The following is a 20,048-nucleotide window of genomic DNA, read 5'->3' as shown; positions in this document are numbered from 1 at the left end:
CGCGCTCGAGCTTCCCGCCACCGGCGCGCGGTGACGTCCTTCCGGCGGCGGAAGGGCAGGGCCCGGAAGCGGAAGCGGAGCCGGGGCGGCCCGGTTGGGCGGCCGGGGCCGGTAGCGGCACCGCCACCGCCACCGCCAGGATGAGCGAGCCCGAGCTGCTGCTGGACTCCAACATCCGTCTGTGGGTGGTGCTGCCCATCGTCTTCATCACCTTCTTCGTGGGCATGATCCGGCACTACGTCTCCATCCTCCTCCAGAGCGACAAGAGGCTGACGCAGGAGCAGGTGTCCGACAGGTCAGGGCCGCCGCCGCCGCCGCCGGGGCCCTCTCGGCTCGGGCCCCGCCGCCGCCCGGGCCCCCCCCCTCGGCCGCGGAGGACCTGGCGCCGCCGCCTCTCGTCTGCCCGTCCCTGGGTTCCGCCGCGCCCCGGCCCGGCCCGGCCCGGGCCGCTTCGCTCCCGCCCGCCGGCCGCGGGGGGAGCAGCGGCCGGCCCGCTGCCGCCTGCGGCCCTGCCGCTAATGCCCCATGTCTCTTTTCTAGCCAAGTCCTGATTCGGAGCAGAGTCCTTCGGGAAAACGGAAAATACATTCCGAAACAGGTACGGAGCCCCGGGAGCGGCTTTGCGCTTTGCCGAGAGGGTAGCTGTGAAAGGAGCGCGAAGTGAGAGGCTCTGCCAGCGGAGTTAGAGGAGCTCCCGGCCGGCGGCGGCTCCAGCAGTGCCCCGCGGGGTCAGAGGGTCTGGCCGGGTCTCCCCTGGCCCAGCGTAGCACCTAGAAGCGCAGTCGGTAGCAGATGCCTAGGAAGCCTGGACGCAGGGCCACCGTATGTGGCTTTTCCCTGACGTTAACGTTAGCTTCCACTGCTTGGCGTTTTACCCGGATACTAATACTAAAACAAAGCTTGCATCCAAACCATCGTGTTTAATATCTGCCAACAAACACGGAGGGATTTAATAACAGCTTGGGATAAGGAGGTAGTCATACAATGTTTAGTTTGCTGAACTAAAAATCTCCCGTTCATATTGGCTCAGTCGCTGCCAAGTATGTATGTTGTAAAGTCCAGAAGTCAGCTGGGAGGAGTAAAAACGTCCAATGTACCGGTATCAGTACTGAACCAGCCAGAACTTTGCACAAAGCACTGAAAGCTCTTTAATGAATGTGGATTCTTCTTCAGAGAAGCCTTAGAGTTATTTTAAGAATTCTAGAAAGCCAGAGAGCTGGTACTCTGGATCCAGGGAAACAGAAAAGTGAGGAGCTTTAGAGCACGCTGGCAGTGAAGTACCTCCCCAAGAAAGAAGGATTCATTACGCAAGAGCTCATAAGATGCCTGCATGTCTGAGCAAGAAATAATGCTTCTGTTCTTTCATTTCTTATGGTGTTGGCATTGACTCTTTTTTGTTTTCAGTCTTTCCTGACCCGGAAATATTATTTTAATAACCCAGAGGATGGATTTTTTAAGAAAACAAAAAGAAAGGTAGTGCCTCCTTCACCAATGACAGGTACGTTAAGGTACCATAAATATAGCTGGGCAGAAAAACTATAAGTTTCTGCCTAGGTAGGAAGGTAAACCAACTTCGCAAAGAGCTCACTGAATGTGAGGGAGGGCATGGGACTGTGCGGGTGGGTGTTGGGGAGGAGGGGGGAACGAGAGCCCTCTCTTTGGTAGCGACACGTTAGATCACTTCATTTTGCTTAATTTCAACCTCCAGCTGCCTGCAGCATCTCACGAGACCACAGCCATCTCAGTGTTGCCAGAAATGAGAAGTCCTGCTCTCACTCATGTCCTTTCGTCAGTTTTTTGCACCAGCTCCTTCAGGACCTTCTCTAAACTGATTTAACTTTAATTTTAACTTAATGTGGCCAGAGACCTCAGCAGCCAATTAGCTGGATAGTTCATTGTCCCTTTTCTAACTAAATCAGCTTGCAGAGGGGTCAAGCAAGTTCAGCAATCTGGAGCAAGGGATGGGGTCAGACACAGCGGAGAACACAACACCCTTATGGCGGCAGCAGCAGCAGCCTCTCATCTCATTTTGCAAAGTATTTTGCAAGAGTGGAAACTAATAGATAATGGGATGGATAGTGGGATAGGACTGTTATCTCTCATGCAGATTCTTAATTAAAATAGCTGACATTAGAGAAGTAATGTCTTGTTTCCCTTTATTGTGATACACTGCTACTTGACGTCAAATCTGTGATTTGCAGATCCTACCATGTTGACAGATATGATGAAAGGGAATGTAACCAATGTTCTGCCTATGATCCTCATCGGTGGTTGGATCAACATGACGTTTTCGGGGTTTGTCACAAGTAAGTGTCTGCAATAACACAGGTCTGGCCGTGTTTCTGATGATGACCTTGAGGGTCTGGGCTGCGCCAGAGATTTGTTCCTCTACCTGAAAGCAGTCGATTGGAAGCAGTGTGAATGTGGCTTGTGGCACTTCTAATATTCACTCCATGAACTGCGTTGATTTGCTTGCCCCATAGCAAAGGAGGGAAAATTGTTTTCAGAGTACTGGCCATGGTCACAAAGAAAATAGCTCGTGTATTCAGGAACAATTGTAATGACAAAACCAATATTTAAATTTATTAGAACTGCCTAAACTTCAAGTCGATACAGTGGATTTTCCTCTGAACCTGTCTAGGGATTTGGTTAGTGTGTAATGCAGAGTATATGCATCAAAAATTCCCAGTTCTGTTCTTTGTCTTACTGTTTATGTGATAACTGTTACCTTAACAAAAGACTTTTCCCTTCACAGTCACTGAAACAATACCTGTGATGGTTTGGACATCCGATTGAGTTTCAAAAAGTCTTTTCATATTAAAATAAATACAGAACTACAGCTTTTTCAAAAGTGCATGTTAACTTGTTATTTGTATGCATTGCATTCAGACTACATTAGATTCAATAAAAGTACTATCTACTCGCTTTGCCATTTGCTTTGCAATTATGTAGTGTCACTTTGTGAAACTGGGCTTTTTTTTTTTTTATCCTGCAGCAAAGGTCCCATTTCCTCTGACACTGCGTTTTAAACCGATGTTGCAGCAGGGAATTGAACTGCTCACTTTAGATGCGTCCTGGTAAGCCTGTGTCCTCAGTAAGCAAGGTCGAATATTCACTTGGAAAATTTTGAATGTGTTAATAACCCTTGAATGGTCTGTGCGTGCTTCTGAAATGAGATCACAAGCCAGCTCTGAACCGAAATCAACCATGCTTGTTCTGATTTATCAGGGTGAGCTCTGCTTCCTGGTACTTCTTGAATGTGTTTGGACTCAGAAGCATTTATACTCTTATCCTGGGCCAAGACAATGGTAAGACACTGTCATTTCTGTGAAAGAGCCGGCTTCTCCTTCCATGGGATGCCTTCTGAGGGAGGCTGGGGAAGGATTTCTAAATTTCCAGCCAAAAAGCTCTCAAAAACCTCTCTCACTTCTGTGAGGTTACTCTCCACTGGCCAAGTTTGACATCACCTGCAACAAGTACCTAAATCTTCTGCACCAGCCTTTGGTTAACTGCTGGTAAACTTCCATGGTAATTAACCCATGCTTTCCTTCCCATCACATCAGTGTGCAGAAATTTTGCTCTCAGCCTTGCTTTTATTTCTAGCAAGTACCAGTTTAAAGGAAAGCTGCAAAGATTTCTTAATGCTAGATGTGGGTCAGGACAGATACTGTTACTGGGAGTGTTGGAATGCAGAAGACAGTATTTTCTTGAATTTGTCTCTGTATTTTATGTAAACTTAGCTAAGATGTAGGGGGTGGGAAGAAGATGTCTTGTGAGAACTCTTCCTGGCACGTTAGTATTGCATTCTGGGTGTTTCTGCAACTTTCTAGTCTATAGCTAGAAACCAGCCTGGTGACACCGTGCTCCAAGCAATGGTGTTTAAATGACACAAATAAAAATCAACCTCTCATTTCTCTTTTGTAGCTGCAGATCAGTCTAGGGTGATGCAAGAACAAATGACAGGGGCAGCAATGGCCATGCCAGCAGATACTAACAAAGCATTTAAGGTACAGTATTCCCACCTGCATTCCTGTTTGCTGTGAACTTAACAGGATTGTAGGCTATATGTAACTCAGCCTCTCCCTGCGTCAAGTAAGGCAATTGCTCTGGATTCCTGTTCCTAAAATTAGAGCTGACAACTGGTGAAGGGTATGGAAGTTGCCCTGGGTCTGGCAGAGTCCTAATACCCTGAAGTAAACCTGATTCATTAGTCATTCCTAATACAAAAGCTGAATTGATGTGCCATCTTCTGCTGTTGCAGAGGAAGATTTTTTTCTTTCCCTTGAGATCTAGTTCCAAAGGAGAAGCTGGCTCCCAAAAAGTTGTGTTAATAGTGCGGCTGAGCATAAGTCCAGCAGGCACACAGTGGAACTTGGGTAAGAAAAATCAAGTAAGCAGGTTATTAGCTTGTCGTGGTTTAACCCCAGCCAGCAACTATGCACCGCGCAGCCACTCACTCACTCCCCCCCATCCAGTGGGATGGGGGAGAAAATCGGGAAAGAAGTAAAACTCCTGGGTTGAGATAAGAACGGTTTAATAGAACAGAAAAGAAGAAACTAATAATGATAATGATAACACTAATAAAATGACAACAGTAGTAATAAAAGGATTGGAATGTACAAATGATGCGCAGGGCAATTGCTCACCACCCGCCGACTGACACCCAGCTAGTCCCCGGGTGGCAATTTCCTGCCCCCCTTTCCCAGTTCCTATACTAGATGGGACATTCCATGGTATGGAATACACCATTGGCCAGTTTGGGTCAGGTGCCCTGGCTGTGTCCTGTGCCAACTTCTTGTGCCCTGGCTGGGCATGAGAAGCTGAAAAATCCTTGACTATAGTCTAAACAATACTGAGCAACAACTGAAAACATCAGTGTTATCAACATTCTTGCATACTGAACTCAAAACATAGCACTGTACCAGCTACTAGGGAGACAGTTAACTCTATCCCAGCTGAAACCAGGACATAGCTCAATAGAAAATCAGTCAGGATTTGACTGTGTCTTGAAGTTCTTCTAAGCAGTCTCTGTTGGCACTTGCTTATTAGATTGCCTCTGCCTTTCACAACCCTATTTCATGCATGAAGGGAAGGTCCTGGTTTCTGTTTTTATGTCCTATAGTAGAGATTTACACCCACACAACCTGCTGCCTGGGAAGTCAGGCTGGTCTGGTCCTGCAGTTTCTTGTATTCAGTAACCCTCCTGGTTAAAAAAACAACAAACACATCAACCAGCCAGAGGCTCAGCCAGGGAAGAGGGTGGCTGCAGTTTGCAGCTCTGGTGGAGCAAGCGACTGTTCTCTCACAAACTGTCAGCACTGAGGTGCAATTCCAGCCAGTACCATGCACCCTCTTGGCTCACATCCCTCTGCTTCCTTTCCAGTACTTTCCAGTACCCAGAGCAATTTTGCCGTTCAGCCCTGTAGGGAACTAAACCTGCTACGTGGTCCCCCGCAAGAGCAAAGAGAGGAAGCCCATATTGCAGGAGAAGTGTTCTGGCCAAGAAACACAAATCTCTTGCTGGGCATTGCATGACATGATTTTGCAGGGTGTATGCGGCTTATTCTACAATACTTACTGGAGCAACGCTTAATGGACTATGAGGAGGAGAGATTTGTATTCATAGGTGGTGGAAAATGAGTAGTGGGGGAGATCGTTTTCATATTTAGGATAAAATTCTGTTCTTGGGTCTTGGCCTATGAACACCTGGCTTAATGAATTAATATACTCTGCAGCTCCAGGGAGCTTGTTGGTTGGAGAACAGTCTAATGAGGCACATCAAGTCTGTGATCAGTTGCAAAATTTTTGGCCTGTAACTGTTTTTGTCAAATGTCTCTGAACTAAAGCATTAACTAACCACAAAGCACTTGACTCCCACTCCCACCCCCACCCCAGAACAGAATTTGCTGTGTTTCTACAGTTGTTTTAGAAGAAATGGAGTATTCCAGAAGATTAGAAGATTCTCAAAAAGTAGATAATGTACTTTTGACCAACTAATGCCCAATTAAGCATAAAACACTGAGAGTTGACAGAATTGCCAGGTTTTTAATAGAAATTGGGATTTTTTTGCACTTTTTAAGTTAAGTAAGTGCTGCTTTGTGCAGTTCTTGTCTAACTATTTTAATACTGTGTTGCTTTCCTTTCTCTACTTGTTTATTATCAATGCAGACAGAATGGGAAGCTTTAGAACTGACTGATCATCAGTGGGCCTTAGAAGATGTAGAAGAGGAGCTCATGGCAAAAGACCTCCATTTTGAAGGCATGTTTAAGGAAGAACTTCAGACCTCCATCTTCTGAATTTGAGAATATGCTTTTGTCTCTTCTTGTAAAAAACTAATTTGAAAAGAAATCTGTTCCTTAAAACTATATAATGTATTTTAGCAAGGCTGAGAATAAAAGAAAAGCACCATGTTCAGAACTGTAGTTACCTAACTTTGATTTGAGCCCCGGGACTGTGTTGTATTTGAGCCAAAGGCTCTCAGTGTGGGTTTCTAGCTGGAGTTCTGTTTCTATTCCTGGGAAACGTATGCTGGAGAAAAGACCTAAAATTTCTAGTTCTAGTACACAAAGAGCAAGCTTGCTTGAGTTAAGTTCCTTAACTTAAAAATTCATGAGACTGAAAAAGTATACAAGTAGTGCCTATGTTTCTGGGTTTATCCATTTGAACAAATGCATAGCTCATTATCCTTTGCTTTTGAACAATTAAGACAACATCATCATGTTAGCTAATTCAAGACTGACTTAGCAACAAAGTGTGTAATGCACCTTCAGATTCAGTTTCTGAAAGCAGGGGTTCTCCTTCCTCTTTATACTCTTTTTTTTCCTGTTACAATAATCGGGGTTTGAAGCTTTCTCAGAAGAAAACAAAAGCAAGAGGGAGATACCACTTGCCCACAGCAAAGCATGGGACAGCTCACCTTCCTCTTGTAGCCAAGCCTGCACCAAGGCTCCCTGGTGCTGCAGCATCCCTCTGCTTTCTTCTGCCCTGGTCAACCTGCTGGTGGACACACTAGTGGTCACGGGGGCAACTTCTGCAACTTCTCTGGCAAGGAAGAGCCAGAGATGGCATTTCTATGCAGAGGTAGCAAACACAGACTATTTCCCCGTTAATTTAATCCTTCCCAAGTCCATTTATAAGCACCTCAGACTGCCTGCAGGGGCCCTCCTGCCTGCCACACTCGCAGCAGGAGGTACGCCTAGCAAGGAAGGGTGCCTGGCTGTTCCCTGTAGTCCCTGTACCGCTATTTGATGTGCTAGGTAGGGAATATAAATACCTTGCTTTAAGGCTCCCACCTGACATCTTGCACTGTAGAGAACAGGGAGCAACTGTTGCTGGCTCGTCCTTCTGCAGGAGCTCCTCAGATCTCTCTTCCTCAGGGAGAAGAGTCCTAACCTAGGGAAATGCTTCTTACACCGAAGCTCTTCCATACTCTGTGGCTGTTGGTTTTTTCCCCTGAGCCCTTTTTTGGGGGGTGAAATTACACAGCCTCTTCAAAGCAGGAGCTGAGCCAAGTCTGAGACACAGCCTGTTTTCTGTTCTTGCCAAAATTTTCTCCCCTCTGAACAGGAGCCTTAGCTCAGAGATGCTCTTTTCTGCCTCAGAGACCTCTTTCCTGAATGCTAGTAACAGTGCTTCACCGGCAACATGATTTGTGTTTCAGGTTATTTTTCCCTCCCTTTTACAACGGGGAATTTCATTTTGGTTCATGCCCTCTGTGTTCTTGTGTAAGTGTACTGGTTTTGGCTGGGGTAGAGTTAATTCTCTTCATAGTAGCTAGTATGGGGCTATGTTTTGGATTTGTGCTGAAAACAGTGTTGATGTGTTTTAGTTACTGCTGAGCAGTGCTTACTCAGAGTCAAGGCCTTTTCTGCTTCTCACCCCACCCCACCAGTGAGCAGGCTGGGGCTGCACAAGACACTGGGAAGGGTCACAGCCAGGACCCTTTAGGCAGCTGACCCCAACTGACTAAAGGGACATTCCAGGCCGTATGATGTCATGCTCAGCTGGGGGAAGAAGAAGGAAAGGGGGGACACATTCAGAGTGATGGCGTTTGTCTTCCCAAGTAACCATTAGGCATGATGGAGCCCTGCTTTCCTGGACATGGGAAGTGGTGAATGAATCCCTTGTTTTGCTTTGCTTGCGTGCACAGCTTTTGCTTTACCTGTTAAACTGTCTCTTTCTCAGCCCATGAGTTTTCTCACTTTTACCCTTCTAATTCTCTCCCCCATCCCACCAGGGGGGGAGTGAGCGAGCAGCTGTGTGGTGCTTAGTTGCCAGCTGGGTTTAAACCATGACAATAAGCCATTCCTGCAAGCCTGCACGCTGACACAAAATACCCAAACATCTCCGCATCTGAAAGCTGCCACTTTGCTTTCCCTTCTTCCCATGATGGGTTTCATGCCACGCTTTGGAGGCCAGCATTTCGTAGTGAAGCTCACCATGTGCTGTTCTACAGTAAGGCTCTTCTAACCATCTCTGAGGCTCCAGCCAAGATCAAGCTCCTCCACTATTATGCCGTAATCACAACAGGAAGACTTCAAACCTTCTTGCTGGGGTTTCGCAGCCCACCTTGACCTGCAAGATTTTGACAATCCCTCAGATTCCCTGCACGCACACCAATGCTAAATGCACACAAGGCCATCACATTTAACTTCCTCCGTCTTTTCCAGCCTGCTCTCGTATACATGTTCAGGTTGCCTTCAGGAGGAAATTGCAGTGACTTCAGGACAACTATTTCGGTGGTACAGCCACAAGCAGCCCTGATACCTCTGGAGAAATGGGACAGAAGGAAGGCTAGGACATCCCCCCTGAGATCCACAGAGGAAGAGGAATGATGAGGAAGCTGTAGCTGAGTCTGCCCAGAGCCACAGAAAGGCAAGAACAGGCTTTGCTACAGCACCAGATATCAGCAACCCAGCACTGCAGGCGAGAAAAGGCAACCCTGGAGTGAGTACAAACTCTCAGATGTACAGAGTGGTGCAGGCAACGTCTGTTTTTCTCCCAAACCCCTACTGGCAGAGCAGGGAGGGGTTGGCTCCATAGCATTTGCCATCCCCTAGCTGAAAGAGCTCCTGGAGCACCCGGCATCCCCACAACCAGCAGTCTCAAGTCACATAATGAAAGCTGAAAATACAACAAAACCCAGTTTCAGTGCAAACCACTCTTTAATTTTCCTCTTTGTACAATAGAGCCAGCCACTTACAAAGTGCTAGTCTAAAAAACAAGTCTGGTATTACAGCACGCACACACCAGCTGAAGCCCATCAGCTCAGAGGCAGAGAAAGTAAGAGCTGGGCCACTTTTTCTGCAGTACAACAACAGTCTGTTCAGCATCTGAGCATCGGAGATGTAGCCCCACTGATGTGTTTCTCAGTGTCAGCACAGGCAGGGAGGCAAGGAAGAGGACAAAGGCTATTGCAGATTGATTTTTCTTTTAAAAAGGTCTTTTTACTCCCCTCCCTTTCCTCTCTTCCCCATTTTGGAATGCCCACATGATTTTCTTTCAGGGTAAAACAAACAAAAAAATGCTGATCAGAGTAATTCAGTGCAGTGCTACAGCTTAAAAATTGCTTTTTGGATGCTCCCCTCAGCACTGAGGAAAAAAAAAACAGAAATACAGTATTAAGAGTTGTAAAAATCCCAAACAACCCCAAAACCAGAACAGCAGAAGCAATTAAGCAATTCTGATCTCAAAATTCAAATTTCAATGCTTTAAAAGCAAAATTCCACAGAAGAGGATCACAACACTAGTGTGCCAGCTAGAGGCAGCCCTCCCTCCTCCTCTCTATGGCCTCCCAGTGCCCTGGCTAAGGGGCTGCATAGTGCTGCCTTCCCTTCCCATTGCTCGGAGCCAGAGAAGACAGCGAGTAGCTGGCTGGGCTTTTGCTCGGCTGCGGCACAGTGGAGGTGCAGGGATGGCCACACAGCAATTTCCTATGGGGCTTGTTGCAGAGAGCTGCAGAAAGGGAGCTGAGGTGGTGTATTCAGAGTTAAATGGATGACCACTGTTACGCTGACCATCAGAGAAGGTTATGGTCAGCAATGAAGCCACGGGGACTGTGCACAGAGGACCGAGTGGCTGCAAGCACACATTTCAGTGGGAAAAAAAGCAGGGGAGCAGCCTGTCTTAGCCTTTTGTTCTGCCAATGCACCTGGCTCCAAGAAGGAAAAACCCTCCTGTTTGGTTCATCACCTTGAGCTAGATCTTTCCCTAAAAAACATAGACTAGGGCTCTAGATTTTTCCCATTTTTCACATGGAAGACCAGTTCTCCACTGAGGACTGACCTGATCTAGTGCTCACAGGAGTCCTCATTCAAGAAGAAAGCTAGACTCAAGTCCTACAAGCAACACAGACAGTAAAGGAGGACAGAGGGAAGAGCATTTGCCAGTTGCGCCAAAAGATTGAACAGCTAAGGCAGAGAGACCTTGGACAGGACCATCACACCTGCAGCCTCACAGAAGATGATGGAGCATGGAATCTAAAGGGCAGCGCTCAAGGAAGGAGGAGAAAGGCTGAAAGAGCAGTCCAAAAAAATGAAAGTTGCAAGAGAAAAGGCTGAAAACTCACACAATCCATTGCATTGGGCTGTCACCCTTACAGGTGACAGCTCTGGGGACACAGTGCTGAGCTTTGCTGGAGAAAAAGCTCCAAGGAGTCACAAAAATGATAAAAGGTTAAAAATGCTGCCACTGCACAAACCATAGGAGAAATGGTGGAGGCAGAAAAGTGCTTACAGAGCAGCCTAGAAGCGGGAGGTGTGGGAGATGGATGGAGAGGACAAGAAATCGCCAACCTTATGGATGATATTTTCTCTGCAGAAGAACGGGAGCCAAAACAGCTGTATCCTGCATTGCTGTGCGGATCAGCCTGCACATATGCCGTACCATAGGCAGGTATGATTCACTTCTGCTGAAATTTCCTACCTTGCAGGATTCAGTGTTCACATGAAAAAGGCAGAGTCAAAACTGCCCAGAAGAGCCTCAAATGCATCAGTGAAAGGACAGGAGATAGAGAAACATTTCCTGCTTAGCAAGGGGACCAAGGTATGATGGCAGATACTGCGACAGACAGGCCAGATATACACGAATTTGAACAGCGCTTCCAGAAAGGGTGCAGCAAGCCTCCCTGACACAGGCAGCACCCAACAGCAACACCAGAGGGTTGGCAGGAAGCCCCCATGCTGATTCACAGAATCGTACCCACCGTACTCTTCCGCAGGCCCTTGCAAGGCTCAGCCTGGCCTCCAGCTCAGGCTGTACTCTCCTGACCCCAGCTACAACCCTCAGCCCAAGACCCACAGCCGCAGCCCAGCTCAGCCCCGACCCCTGCCTCTAGCCACACAGCTCAGCCAGATTTTAAAAAGAACTTTATTGAAGCTCCAATATATATTATTTTTGGCCTCTAAATACCCAAGTGTCAGCACCTATTCCTGGCTCTCCAGTGCTATTCTGCAACCCCCAGCACTGAATCTTTCAGTGCTAGATTTTCTGCTTGACTCCTACAGAAGGAAGAAAAATTTTCATATGCCTCAGGCATGGCTTTAGAAGAGCAACCGCTAACATGGTGGCAAATGCTGGAGGTGATGTTTAGTTGGTATCCATGCCGTCACACTCTTCTTGGGGAGGAGATGGGGCAGTATGTTCCTCACTGTTTCGGCGCTGATAAAACAGCACATACGCAGCTTTTGTCTACCAAACAAAGAAGAAAACCACCTGAAACAATCCACACAGCTTGGCTGGAAATGTAACACCCAAAGCAGGGAACCACACTTTCAGCACAAACTCAGATTAGCCTCAGGCCAAGTACTCACCACTATTTGGTCTTCTGAAGCCGCCGATACACTGCTGTCATCAAAGTAGTACCACTTGTCATTCACTTTGTTCTTTGCGTAGGCAGTGTCTGTTAAAAGAAGAAACTGCAGCTCAGTACTCCCGGGAAGACTGGTAGGTAATGCCACACCAGCTGCGCTGCACTAGCGATGCTCAAGACTCAAGCTGAGTGTGCATGGGAGGCCAGGAGCTAGCTTTGACGTTAACTACCCCAAACCTAGTTCACCGACATACACATCTTCTAGAACACGCTAGCTGGTCCAGCTAGTCTAGAGCCATGTTCCACATACCAGACTTAGCCCTGATAACAGAGATATAGGGCAAAGAAACTTAGGAAAAAAATTACAGTGTTTTGTTCACCCCCTTTGAGTCAGAGCTTTCCCAAACACACAGTTTAAGACTCTGCATTTTCATGTGAAAGCGAAGTTTTCTGTTGATGATGGATCTGATCTAGTGCTTGCAAGAATCCTCACTCAAAAAGGAAGCTGGACTAAAGTCCTGCAAAGTCTCTTCCATCCAAGACTTCCGTGACTATGATCTCCAATCTCAAAACATATCCCCCTTCAGCTAATGCTGTCCTACAGTGACATGCTCTACGAGTTAAGCACATACACTGCCACATGGGAGTTCATCATCCTCCCATAGTAAAATGCTTCTGGGTGGTTCTAGAAGTGCCACCTACAGCATGGATCTGCACGGACACCTGATACAGGGAACTCCATCTACAGATGCATTTCATCTACACTGCAACAAAATCAGTGACAGAAAATACAGACTTGTCATCTATCAGACTTGTCGTGTATAAGAAAGGGGTTTTTTTCTACTGATGGCATGACATTTTCCCTGCTACGTGAGCCCTTGTCAGTGTAAAGGTGGAGACATTCTATTGTAAGCTAGTGCCAGCTGTGCAACCAAGAGGTCGCAAGAACTATACATTTCTTTGTGGCTTGTTTTAGAAAAAGTCTGGAACACAGGAAAATGAAAGAAAAAAAGTGCTTTAAGTTGCTATTGCAGCAAACAGAATTCAGGATAGAAAATGCAGAAAGGCATCAGACCCAGCTTTACAACAAGGTATGCTCTCTGTTCTGCTTCCCAGCCTATGGGTGACTGCTGCTCATCAGACCTTGTCTTATCACCACTGGGTGAACCTGGCAAGCTCCTGCTTGGCTGGCTCAACTGCTGGCAATCTCTGCTCTGCAGCTGTGATGCTGCACCTACATTGGACAAGCAGCTGAACTCTGGTATGCTGCAGGGAAACAAGCTGAGTCTTGGAGCTGAACTGACAGCTTACGCTGAAGACTCTCCCCACCTCTCCCCAGTAGGAAGCTCCTTTCCATAGTTTCACGTTTGGCATGGAAAAATTTTTACTCCACTCATAAATTGGGGAACACCATCACACACTCTAATGTCTACTAACCAAGGTCCCACAGGCATCAGAGTCAGACCTCAGGCAACTGCAAACTACACAAACTGGCTACCTGCTCTGCAAATCCTAATAGGAAGGACATTACCTTCCAATACAATATTCACCTGCATACAGAACACAGGTAAGCTTTGGACTTAACACCCTTGGTGTGGGCTGCTGCAGGTCTCCAACACACAAATCCCTCCTCCCATGACCCCTCTCTGCCCATATTTCCTTGCACACAAAGGACACAGAAGCAGTTACTCACAGTGGCCTACTCCCATGGCTCCATAGTGATTGGAAACTGCAATGAGGTCATACACATATGAACCTGCTCTTGGGTCACAGACAAACTCGGACATGTTTAAACCCCTGGAAGGAAATCCAAAAGTATCAGTACACCAGTAACCAGCACTTTCTAAAAAGTGATGCATGACACCAGTGAAGCTCTGCAGGCAGGCAGCAGTGGTGGAGATGTGCTGCACTCTGCTGCTCAATGGCCAGATGTTATTAGTGTAAAGACCAGACATGTTAGCCCTCCCACACAGGGCAGGCCCTGGTAAACACATCAAGCACCACCAAGAGATTTAGAGGGAGGTGCTGAATCAAAGACAGTTCAGAGTGTCCCTGTGTACGCATGAAAAGTGAGATGGGAGTAGTAAGGAGTACACTTAATCCTGCAGCAGGATGCTGACAAGCAGAAGCAGTGGAATGAGGCAGGCTTTCATCTTGTACTTGTGCAATTCTCAGTACAAGTGCAGCTCTGCCCCACAAATCTGCTAAATTCTCTCTACAAGTTTTCTTGGTTCAGCAGTATCACATGGTTTTAACCTAATTTCAGAAGAAACAGTACCTGTTAGTAACTAGTGTTCTTTGAGATGTATAGAACTGATTAAGGTTAAGATTAAAAAAAAAAAAAAAACCCAACAAACAAAAAACCCCCAACAATCCCAACCAACTCAACTCATGCCTGCTGTCTTGCAGTTCAAACCCAGAAGACAGTTCCAGTTACAGCTTTAATAACAAGCCCACCCAACAGTAACATCAGAAGTAGACTTCTCTTGACCAGCTTCTTCAAGCTCTTCCTCACTTGACGGAAGAATCCTACCTGATAGGGAATTCCACAACAGTGTCAAGTTTATCCCTCCAGTATCTGCTGTATGAGAAGCGTTTTAAATGCACTACCAAGATCCTGGGCAAAGACCACAAGTCAAACTTCTTTGTGGCCTGTTGATGTTTCTTACAGTTAGGGCAGTACCTAAGGAAGGAGTAACAAACAAGGAAATGAATGACTACTTTAAAAGAAAAGCTTCTAGCCTTCCATTAAAAGATGCCTCAATAGCGCAGTACAGTCCGTGCCTTACAGAAGGCATTTTGGCTGTGGAATATGCAGGTGAACGCTCTTCCTTAGAGGTTTCCAAACTGCAACTTGCTTTCACTTTATAGGCAAGATGTCCTATGGCAACTGCGTTAACTGAACATTGTACGAAGATTAATTTTTCTTTTGTAAATTAAAAAAAAAGGTTTAAAAGTCCCATTACTTTATTGTCTCCTGATGCAGCTCAAACAGGTAACAGTTGCAAACACATCTATAGCATGTAACTGGAAATTAATAAAAACCAGTCATCTACTACACTATAAGTTATTTTCTTACACAGCTAGCTAACAACCTCGAAAGACCTTCTGCACGCACAGTAATCACATTTTGGTCACTTAGGATCTGCTGGACTTAGCTCCTCTGGACTATGGATTTTTGGTAAGAGTTAGGAGCAGGTCAGGACGGGTTCAAGCTAGAAATAATACAGGATTAAACCCTAAAATAGCCATATGTTTTCACTCTTTATTACCACAACCACTTCCTCTGATACTGTCTGGAAGACAGATGTATTCTGGGGAATTAAAAATAGCCTGATCTTTGGAAGCTACATGCCCACTGCCACTTTTTTTTTCCCTTTTTTTTTTTCTTCTAAGTAAAGGCAGGAAACTAATACTTTTTGTTAACTGACGTCTGCAGCCTGTTGAGTCAATGACTTAACACAGAACTGATAGACTTCTCACAGATGAAGACAGAAGGACAGACGTGGGAAATTATCAGAATCCCATGACAAATAACATGAACTCAAATAGTTATAGCATTTTATGATATACATGGGAGGCAGACAGAGGCTCTTACCACGGGTCATGTTCACCAAGCGTTTCCATAGTAGTGAAGAGCTCTATGCAGTCTCTGAGGGCTACCACAGCCTTCTTCTTCTGTGGTTGTAACATACTTCCATGTTTTTCAAATGCCTAGTGAAAAAGATGCACACTTTTTTCAATTCCATTTAGTCTTTAATCCTTGACAGCACAAAAAGGAACATGCTCACCTTCACCATGCTGCCTATTTCTGCCCTTCCCCACCCACACCCAATCAACTCAAACTTCCAGCTACTCCTTTCTTGTGTTAGCAACAGTCCATAAGAGAAAATATAATATGTCCTTACTTCAAAGTTCGTGGGTTTGGGGGTTTTTGCAAAAGAGTAACAACAGGTTATTCTGTTACAAAACATGATCTAGCAGAACTCTCACAGAAAGAATACAGAGCTTTCTACTAGGCTTTATGAATTTGTTTTCAGGTTTCTTTCGAGTTTTGGGGGTTTGTTTTGTTTGTTGAGTGGACTATGAACTAGACTACTTAGCTTTGAAATTAAAATGTCTACTTTTCAGAACACAGTGGAAACATATCAGCAATTACAGATATATAGACCTTATCACTAAAAGATTTTAAGTAAACATACCTCATGCTGGTGACTCCGATTTTTATGAATGGAGCCACACCTACATTTCACCATTTACTGTCATCTTTTAAGTACCATGCAAGTTTACATATAGATTATTTACGAAAAGAGCATACTACAACCTGTGCCTCCTGTTCATCAAAAAGTAGCCTCCGTGTATCAGAATCCCAGTCAATAGCAAGCGCAGAAAAAGCTACAAGAAAGAAGAAACATTTATTGCAAAGGTATGAGGAGAAGGAAGAAAAAAAGACAGGAAGACAATAATTACCATTCAGTTTTAAGATTTTTCCTTCTACAATGGAGTTTATCTCAGAAGTCCCAGAGGAATTCACGAGGCTAAAAGTGAAATGCTGCTTCTTGCAAGGCTGCGGGTCTCTTGCTGACTCGATCTGCATACAACCCTCAGAGTGGCAGGGATCAACTTCTGCCAGCTTTTCCTTGCCTTCCTGTCCACCATCCTGATGCTCCATCTCTTCAATGTCACCTGACAAAATTTAAAACAAGCACAATATTTAAGAGCTTCAGTGGAAGTTTAGACTGACACCTCACATGGACAGCTGTTTGCATGAGCCTGTTATGACACACACGGATTACTCTGAAAGTAAAGACGCACAGAAAAAGAAATCTGTGCTTGCTAGCCACTACATCTGAAGTTCTATTTTTTACTTTAGCAGATAACAGGTAACATGGTGGGTTTTATATCCTAGACATGACAGAGACTGCTCAGTTCATAGTAGGTTAACAATCACACCATCTGACAGCACATCCTAATAAATGTCCCAAGAGAGAATCAGCAAGGTTGCAGTTGTCTTTACAGAAGGGAATACGTAAGTCTCCAGGAAAGTTATTTCCATTCTTTGGGAAAAATTGGCAGACTTTTTCCCACATTTAAAATTTCCCATTCAACTTGTTCCAGTTGTCACTCTCACAGCAGCACAAGTGAATCATTTAAAAGAGGAAAGGGAAACATGCATTTGCCATCAGTGTTAAAAGCTTCCCGAACACCTAATAGGGAAGCAAGGACTTCCCTAACATTGGTCAAGATGAATGCACACCACACCTTGTTGCCCTGCTCCTGCTTACGCATATCTGATGTCCCTTGGACGGAAAATGGTCTACAAGATTTCTCACCACACCATGCAGAAGTCCTATGCAATAGCGTGGTTTAATCATTGTGAAAAAACAATCTGCTAGAGCTTAAGCCAAATACACACAGCACAACCAAATGTTAATAAAAAGCTTTAAGTGCTAAAAAGCTTCCAGCCTATTTTGAAAGGACTTTACCTTCAACCACACCACTGGAGCCATTGCAGGTTCCTTTGTCTGGGCAGGTTGTAGGGTATTCTTCTGTCAAAGGGAGCTTCACATAGCGGCTAAAGAGAGGGAATACATTTATCACACAATCATACCAAAGCTGTACATCAGAACAATAGCACCTCTCTCCATCATCAGTTCTTGCTCTCCAATCCCTCTCAGCAAATCAGAACCCATACTGTACAGCACCATTTACAGGCCAAGAGTCAAACACCAACAACTCAGTAAATCTCTGTTCTCACTACTTGTTCTAAGTTTTACTGGCAGTAAATGGAAAAGGCAAAAATAAGTTACGGTGGCTCCATCTGAGAGCACTGAAAACATGGCTTGCTCCTGACCCGTTTTGCAACACCAAGCAGATAGCTTCCTTGTGACTGCCACTAGCATTATCTTACAGTCCACTTTTACAGAGACCAAAAAAAACAGGGCCTTGAAATGTCCCTGCGGCCTCCAGACACTAATGCAATGCAAATCCTGGTTTATACACCACACACAAGTCAAGGAAAATTCTTCCCATTAACAAGGATGCGACAATCCTATTACAGTGTAATTGAATAAGTGACCACGAGAACTTTGCATAGGATTCAAAGGTACAGACATGACTTACCTGATCTGCTCCAAAACCACACTGTACAAGTGATCCACAGTGAGCTTGTGCTTCGGCACAGATATTAATAGTGGCTGACCAAAGAGTACGGTCCCTGAAGTATTGCTGGATTGCCTCATTGTCTTTTCCCGAAAGTAAACAGAGAGAGTAACGTAATCCGAGCCATCCTCACTTGACTTGCAAACTTCGTATCTGTTCAAAAGACAGGTATTTCCATGGGTTATTTCCACTGCCAAGAAGCACAGCATGTAGAACCAACATGAATTCAGTCCAACAAGTCTCTCCACCAGGTCCTCCTGAGAAGGACAAAAAGGGTTGTACTCTGTCTTCATGCTACAGAGCAGTTTCCTGAACACTTCCCATGGCTCACAATGGCACAGGATACATACCTACCACCAACTTGACTGCCACATTCCCTCCATCGTTATTCCTAATTCACACCCCTATGGCCACTCACCTCTCAAGACACTAACCTGACAACTACATGTTGCTTCAACCAGATCACAATGGCAGTGAAAAATACTAAATGCACTTTGAAATCCCTCAGACAGTGTTCGTTCCCTCTGGAGAAAGAAACCCTCTTGATACCTTGGGTCTTGCATTCTCCCAGCCTCTCGTACAGTTAATGGCCTGAGCTCACATCACTGAGCAGCCAATGCTTCAGAAAACCAAGAGTTTGGAAACATCTGCTTCACAGAAAAATCCAAGGACAGTAAACACACAGGAAAAACATTCTGGAAGAAAACAAACAGCTCTGGAGAACAGTGAGGAGACTGAGACACAGCTTGTACAACTGGGCAAAAAAGCAAATGAGATATTTGCAGATGTCAGAGTCAAAAGAAACTACATAGTCCAACACTATCACATTGTTCGCTTCAGGGCTATCCATTACAAAAGATTCATTTTCAGGAATGCCAAGTCACACTGCTCTTTAATTTGGTGAGTCACCTGTCCCAGACTTATCTTAAAACTGAAAGAGAAAGAAAGATTTCATGAAAGAAGCCACTACACATAACAACCAAGACCACAATCACATAGCTGCATGTACCAACGCTTAACAGCTGTCTTACATTAGACAAGCCACTTCCCTTCTCTCAAGAGCCAAGAAACATTTTTTTATTCCTGTGTTCAAAATGCCCTTGTAGAGCAAGGAAAAGAACAAACTTCAGAGTTGTAGTTCTGCTCCATCGTACTTAAACAAAAAGGGATCCCAGACTTGCACTGAGTCAGTAAAGTACATGAAGAAAAATATCCTGCCAGAGAGTCCCAGCCCAGCCCACCACGAGCATTAGAGACCAGAGTCAGCATAAGACTGTGCAATGCAAATGGCTGTTGAGGTTTTCTAGGCTGCCAGTGCTATTCAGCTGGATACCAGCACTGGATACAGTTCAAACCTGCTGAAGTTTCCTGAGAAATAGCACCACAAAGAGCTGAATTATTTTACTTAGCACTGTTTAAATAACAACAGACCATACTCAGTCCCAGAATATCATCTATGATTAACTCCAGGTCCTATGAGACCCTTAAGGTGGAATCCTATAAAACACGACATACACACATTCCTCAACATTCCTGTGACTGCCTCTCATGCCACCTACACTGTGCTCTGCAAGCAGCAGTTAATGCAGCCCCCATTTATACTCCACCCTCATGCACCTGAATGAAGTCCTGCCCATGCGACGGAACAGATGAGACAGAAAGCAAAAGCTAAGTATTACCCATATGCAGGTGCCATCCATCACAAACGGCCGGCATGCTGTACCCCTATAACACTCTGCAGAAGAGCATCTTGCACACTTCTCAGTGAAACACAACAAACTTGGTTAGTCAAGTGCCCCTCTACCCACTCCACCTCAAAACAGCTTTTTACATACTAGTATTAGAGGCAGACATATCAGAATCAGAATCTGTCATTTTCTGAATAACTAGAGCAACAGCCATCCCTTCTAAAAAAAAAACTGCGAGAAAATACTTTATCTATAGTTTAAAGAAGGCTACAGAGCTGATACTGGGAATTACTGGACAATACATTGTAATTTTCTGTCTTGCAACTTAATTAAAGTAATAGAACATAAAGATGATGCTATGCCAGACTACACAACCTGGTTTTAGAAG

The 20,048-nt window shown here is 45.2% G+C and overlaps 2 protein-coding genes across 4 annotated transcripts in view; one reads left to right on the top strand and one right to left on the bottom strand.

The window, feature by feature from the left end:
- Window positions 1-60: 60 nt before the first annotated feature.
- On the top strand, window positions 61-6,418 carry EMC3 (ER membrane protein complex subunit 3). The gene is made up of 8 exons (XM_049827126.1): window positions 61-295; window positions 541-598; window positions 1,405-1,498; window positions 2,202-2,306; window positions 2,996-3,077; window positions 3,229-3,308; window positions 3,925-4,007; window positions 6,169-6,418. Exons 1-8 carry the CDS (start codon window positions 141-143, stop codon window positions 6,295-6,297), a joined length of 786 nt encoding a protein of 261 aa, XP_049683083.1. The 5' UTR covers window positions 61-140; the 3' UTR covers window positions 6,298-6,418.
- Window positions 6,419-11,350: 4,932 nt separating this feature from the next.
- Window positions 11,351-20,048, bottom strand: part of USP4 (ubiquitin specific peptidase 4) — a 50,806-nt gene continuing 42,108 nt past the window's right edge. For 2 of the 3 annotated variants that reach the window (XM_049827113.1, XM_049827115.1), the window contains 9 exons: window positions 17,934-18,125; window positions 17,297-17,385; window positions 16,281-16,496; window positions 16,135-16,205; window positions 15,409-15,524; window positions 14,344-14,493; window positions 13,504-13,607; window positions 11,812-11,900; window positions 11,351-11,689 (listed from right to left, as the gene is read on the bottom strand). In XM_049827113.1, coding sequence (XP_049683070.1) covers window positions 11,588-11,689; window positions 11,812-11,900; window positions 13,504-13,607; window positions 14,344-14,493; window positions 15,409-15,524; window positions 16,135-16,205; window positions 16,281-16,496; window positions 17,297-17,385; window positions 17,934-18,125 — 1,129 coding nt within the window. In that variant the 3' untranslated portion in view covers window positions 11,351-11,587. The other variant, XR_007509349.1, reaches the window with a different exon arrangement.

Source organism: Accipiter gentilis, chromosome 23, assembly GCF_929443795.1.
Source record: "Accipiter gentilis chromosome 23, bAccGen1.1, whole genome shotgun sequence".
Lineage (NCBI taxonomy): Eukaryota > Metazoa > Chordata > Aves > Accipitriformes > Accipitridae > Astur > Astur gentilis.
The sequence above is the reverse complement of the archived record's forward strand: the minus strand, read 5'-3'. Positions and strand labels throughout refer to the sequence as shown.

Bases quoted from the DNA above. Each gene is read 5' to 3' on its own strand.
- EMC3 (XM_049827126.1), top strand. From the start codon at position 141: ATGAGCGAGCCCGAGCTGCTGCTGGACTCCAACATCCGTCTGTGGGTG. The intron at 296-540 runs GTCAGGGCCGCC...TCTCTTTTCTAG, and splicing joins CAGGAGCAGGTGTCCGACAG to CCAAGTCCTGATTCGGAGCA. The intron at 3,078-3,228 runs GTAAGCCTGTGT...CTGATTTATCAG, and splicing joins CTCACTTTAGATGCGTCCTG to GGTGAGCTCTGCTTCCTGGT.